A 4,995-nucleotide genomic window follows, 5' to 3' on the forward strand; every position below is an offset into this window, starting at 1 on the left:
GGGGGGGGGGGGGGGGGGGGGGGGGGGGGGGGGCTCTGCCCAGATGCTAGGATAAAGCATGAGTTGGGGTGGGGGTACGCTGGCCACACCCTCACCTTGATTCCTGGGAAAGTAACTGCTGAGGAAGCGTAGGATCCGATCATCAAGGCAATAAACGTTGATCGAAGGTCACCGAACATATTGGGAAGCTGAGGGGATGAATGGAGGAAAGAAACGCTTAGGTCACAGGCGTGTCTCATCTTTGACATTGTGACAACACTGTCATCTGCAAAATTCATACCAGAGAGCTACGCAATTGAGCTTACAAGAATGGCAAGAAGGTCTCGTTTTGAGCAAGCTTATGACTTTGTGTTAGGCTGCAATCACTGCTGTCTTGGGCTGAGCTGGACTGGCCTGAGGGAGGAGGGAAGAGAGCAGCTAGCAATGGCCAGGCCTCACGTCTCACCTGCTATCCCTCTGTGGAATTCACAGCATAGCAGACTAGGCAATTGCCACTAATTGCAAGTTTTCCCTTCCCGGACAGAGACGGAGAAGGGGCAGAGGTAAGGAAGCAGAAAAGACAAGGCATTAACTGTCTGCACACTCCCCCACCACGCTCGACACAGACCTTACCATATTTACCTTACCATAGTTACCATATTTGAAGGAGATATCAGAGAGAAAAGCTGTGAGCCTTAGGCACCCCTCAAAGGGAAGAAGCCCGTTAAAAATAAGACTCTATTTGGGGAAATGAGTGTCATTTTATAAATAAAAATATCAGAGTCCCAGAAAGGACCAGATGTCAGCAAAAGCTGCTTTCGGTTTTGAAAGTATGTTTCTGGAAGGCGCCAATCACAATCCTAACAAGACAGGTGGCTCCCCAGTTCCTGCCTGAGGTTTTTAGTGTAAGGAGAGGATTCTCTCCAACTGGGAGTCACCTGGCAGGTACCTCCAGAAAGCTAAGATTAGGAAGACTCAGGTTTTTGCCGTGAGCACTTTGAGCATGGGCGCAGAGCAAGAGCAGGCCCATCTGAAATGATTTCAAGGCAGAACCCCGTGACTCCAAAGCCTGATAAGACACCACGCCATGGCCTAGAGCCGTGGCTCAGCAGTTAAAAGCACTTGCTCTTGCAAAGGACTTGGGTTTGATTCCCAGCACTGATAGGGTGGCTCACAGTCATCCTTAACTCCAATGCCTTCTTCTGACCTCGGTGTACCGCACACATGTACACATACATATGTACAGACAGACAACACGCCCATACACATAAAATAAAATATCTGGGGAAAAAAAGGTACAACATATTGGGCACTGAGATACAGTGCAGGGAGTAAAGGTGTTTGCCACCCATCAAGTCTGACAGTCTGAGTTTGATCCCAAGATCCACAAGGCACCAGAGAATCAATACCCAAGTCATCTTCTCAGCTCCAAGAGTGACTCTCTGCCTCCACAGAATTAAATGAATTAAAAAAAAATTAAAGTTACCACAACACAGCCTTGGATGGGATCCAACACACTGGACAAAGCACACCCTCCCCACAGCTGCTCTCCCCTCTCAGGAGCCTGTACCATGACATGAAACAGTGCCATTGGTGCTCGGGACGTTCTCCTGAGTTATGTCCACCTAGCTCACTCAATGCAGCCCCCGTGTGTGGGCATTTCCTCATTGCCTGGGATTATTTTATCAGTGTGACGAGCACAGAGGCCCACACCCAGAATCCCAGCACTCAGATGGTTAAGGAAAGAGCATCTCAAAGTTATGGACCAGCTGAGGCTCACAGAAAGACCCTATCAAGACGAAAGGCCACTGCAAGCCCATTCCTTGCTACTAAAATGGGGGTAGCTGGGATGCTACGCTTGTTTCTCATTATATCTGTCTGGTTTTCCTAACAATTAAATAAAAAGTAATGAATATTATCAAAAAAAATTGAAAATGTCTATGCTCCAAGATAGGCAGAGGCAGGTGGATCACTACAAGTGTGAGGGCGGCCTGATCGGCATAGTTAATTTCAGACCAGTTAGAACTACCTCGCAAGATCCAGCCTAGAAAGAACAAAGAGGCTGGGTGTTGTCGTAAGAGGAGGTGATGTTTACACACCTCTGTGAAATCACTAAAACTCAATGTGCACAACACGCTACGTGACATGAATGGTATGCACATTATACATCAGAAATGCTTTCAGAATATTGGTAAGGAAAGGACTGAAAAAGAACACTAACAAATCTGTAAGTTTTATGGTACAAGGCCAGTCAAGTTTCCTTCCAAATTCTTAGCATACCAAAAGATTTTTCTTGCCATTCTAGACTTTCTGGGAAGGGTGAGAGGAGGGACAAGTGAGGGGCATAGGAGACAAAGGAAATGTGACACGGCCATGTATGCACAAACACACCCAGGTGAGCGGGAAAGGTAACTGTGGTCGCTGCACAGCTGCCCGGAAAGAATGCCGCACTTCGAGAAAGCACGCGGTTCCCAAATGCGTGTGTTTAGGCAGCAAAGCATACTTGTTGGAAAGACATCCATGGACCCATGGAGAAGGGACTCAAAAGATGACACCTGCCTATGTAGCAAGAGGGAATCACACCCACAGGGGATTCTAGTCCAGTCTGGACAAGTGGAGAAGAAAGAGATCAGAGGGATCAGCAGGGCAGCGGGAGGCCAAGCGCCAGTCCTCCTCCAGGCACGATCAGGCTGGGAAGCTCCAAGCATGAACTCAGGCACACACAGCTATGCAGCCCTTAGGGAAAATTCCCAGCATCACAAGCAGTCCTGGGCAGAACCTCCCCAGGAGAGCTAGGGAACACCCCCAAAAGCAGACCACAAGGTGGCTGGCCCTTTTCTTTTGTCTTTCTTTACCCAAGCGCCTTAACCCTCAACCAAGACAGAGGCCAACATAATAAGGGCTTGAGATGAGTGTCCCACCCAGCCTTGATCTCCTTACCCTAGACTCAGGATAGGGACAGAAGGGCAGTTCACCTGTTTGCCCTGTGCAGGATCAATGGCAGCCTCTGAACTATCCCTCCTGCCCACCTGTCTGGAGCATTCTTGTTCTGATTTGTTCTTTTGAGACAAGGTCTCCCATGATCTTTCGGTCTTGCTACCCTGTCTCCCAAAATCCTGGCTGGGATTACTGGCATGGGCCACCACACCCAGCCTCCAACCTGGAACAGTGTTACCAAAGCAAGAAAATCATATTATTTTGGCCAGTATGTCATTCTTAGGGTAGCACAGAGCCTCGGGTAAAGTATGTTAGATAGCTTCCCGACAACATCTATATCTTGTATTTTAAATTATAAATATTTTTCCTAATTAGAAAAGAAATGGAGCTGGGCGGTGGTGGCGCACACCTTTAATCCCAGCACTCAGGAGGCAGAGGTAGGAGGATCTCTTTGAGTTCGGGTCCAGACTGGTCTACAAGAGCTAGTTCCAGGACAGGCTCCAAAGCGACAGAGAAACCCTGTCTCGAAAAACAAACAAACAAACAAAAAAAAGAAAAAAAAAAGAAAGAAAGAAAAGAAATGCATGTCTATTGTTAAACATTTGGAACAAAAAGACAACTTGTGGGAGTTGGGTCTTTCCTTCCACCGTGTGGGTTCTAAGGACATCAGGCTTGGCAGCAAGCATCTTCACCCCCTAAGCCATTTCACCAGCCCAACATACTGTTTCATAAACTTTTTTTTTTTTTAGAAGTAGTTGTACTATGTTGCCAATGCTGGTCTTGAACTACTGGGCATAAGCTATTTTTCTGCCTTAGTCTTTCAAATAGTTGGAACTACAGGTGTATACAACTTTTCTCTAGCAGCCCTGGCTGTCCTGGAACTCACTTTGCAGACCAGGCTGGCCTTGAACTCAGAGAGATCTGCCTGCCTCTGCCTTCAGCGTGCTGGGATTAAAAGCACGTGCCACTACCACTTGGCTTCTTTACTTCCTTTTTTGGTTAATATTTTGTTTTATTCTATGCGCATGGGTGTTTTGCCGGCATGTATATCTATGCACCATTTGCATGCAGGTACCCAAGGAGGCCAGAAGAAAGTGTTGGATGCCCTGAAACTGGAGTTACAGATGGTTGTGAGCTGCCATGAGAGTGCTGGAAATCAAACCCAGGTTGGTCCTTTAGAGGAGCAGCCAGCGCTCTTAACTGCTGAGCCATCTCTCCAGCCCCTACACGGTTTTTTTTTTTGTTTTGTTTTGTTTTGTTTTGTTTTGAAGAAGGGTCTCCTGTAGCCCAGGTTAGCTTCAAACTTGCTATTAGGGGCTGCAAACATGGTTTCTTGCCTCTGCCTCCCTAAGAACTAGGATTATGGGTGGGGGTTGCCAACTTTTCCTTCTAACCTGATACATTATTATAAATGTTTTCTAAAGCTATTTGCTGTTCCTTTCTGACACAATCTGAAACGACTGAGCGTGTTTCCTGATCGGAACCATCTATAATTTAGGAATCCATGTCTCTGGTTTTAGACCATAGGTCCTTTTACATGTATTCATTAAAAGGTTTCAGTCAAAATTTTATTTGGGATGGGGGCAGTACTGAGACTATAACGCAAGGTGTGCGTGCTAGGCAAGTGCCCTATCTCCGAACTACATCTCCCGCCTTCCTTTCATTTTCAGTTCATCCAGGCTGGCCTTTAACTTAACACTCTTCCAACCTCAACCTCCCAAGTCACTAGGATTACAGGTCCTACACTGCTAGGCCTGGCTAATTTGCCTTTATTTAAAAACAGGGTCTTAAATTAAAATATTAGCTGTGGCCGGGCAGTGGTGGCGCACGCCTTTAATCCCAGCACTCGGGAGGCAGAGGCAGGCGGATCTCTGTGAGTTCGAGGCCAGCCTGGTCTACAAGAGCTAGCTCCAGGACAGGAACCAAAAGCTACGGAGAAACCTTGTCTCAAAAATATATATATATAAAAAAAATTGAATCTCATAAAATATTAGCTGTGATGGCCTTGAACTCACGATCTTTTGGCCTCAGCCTTCTAAGGCACTCAACTGTAAGCATGAGCTACCACACTCAGCTCAA

The 4,995-nt window shown here is 46.8% G+C and overlaps 1 protein-coding gene across 7 annotated transcripts in view; it reads right to left on the reverse strand.

Annotated features, from left to right (window-relative positions):
- The window catches only part of Slc43a2 (solute carrier family 43 member 2), a 46,961-nt gene that overhangs the window by 19,102 nt on the left and 22,864 nt on the right, over nucleotides 1-4,995 (reverse strand). For all 7 annotated transcript variants that reach the window (XM_050128840.1, XM_050128843.1, XM_050128839.1 and 4 more), the window contains exon 6: nucleotides 96-188. In XM_050128840.1, the coding sequence (XP_049984797.1) occupies nucleotides 96-188 (93 nt within the window). The remainder of the gene's footprint in view (nucleotides 1-95; nucleotides 189-4,995) is intronic.

The sequence above is a fragment of the Alexandromys fortis genome, unplaced genomic scaffold (genome assembly GCF_014885135.2).
Source record: "Alexandromys fortis isolate MF-2015 unplaced genomic scaffold, M_Fortis_MF-2015_v1.1 scaffold_80, whole genome shotgun sequence".
Classification (NCBI taxonomy): Eukaryota; Metazoa; Chordata; class Mammalia; order Rodentia; family Cricetidae; genus Alexandromys; species Alexandromys fortis.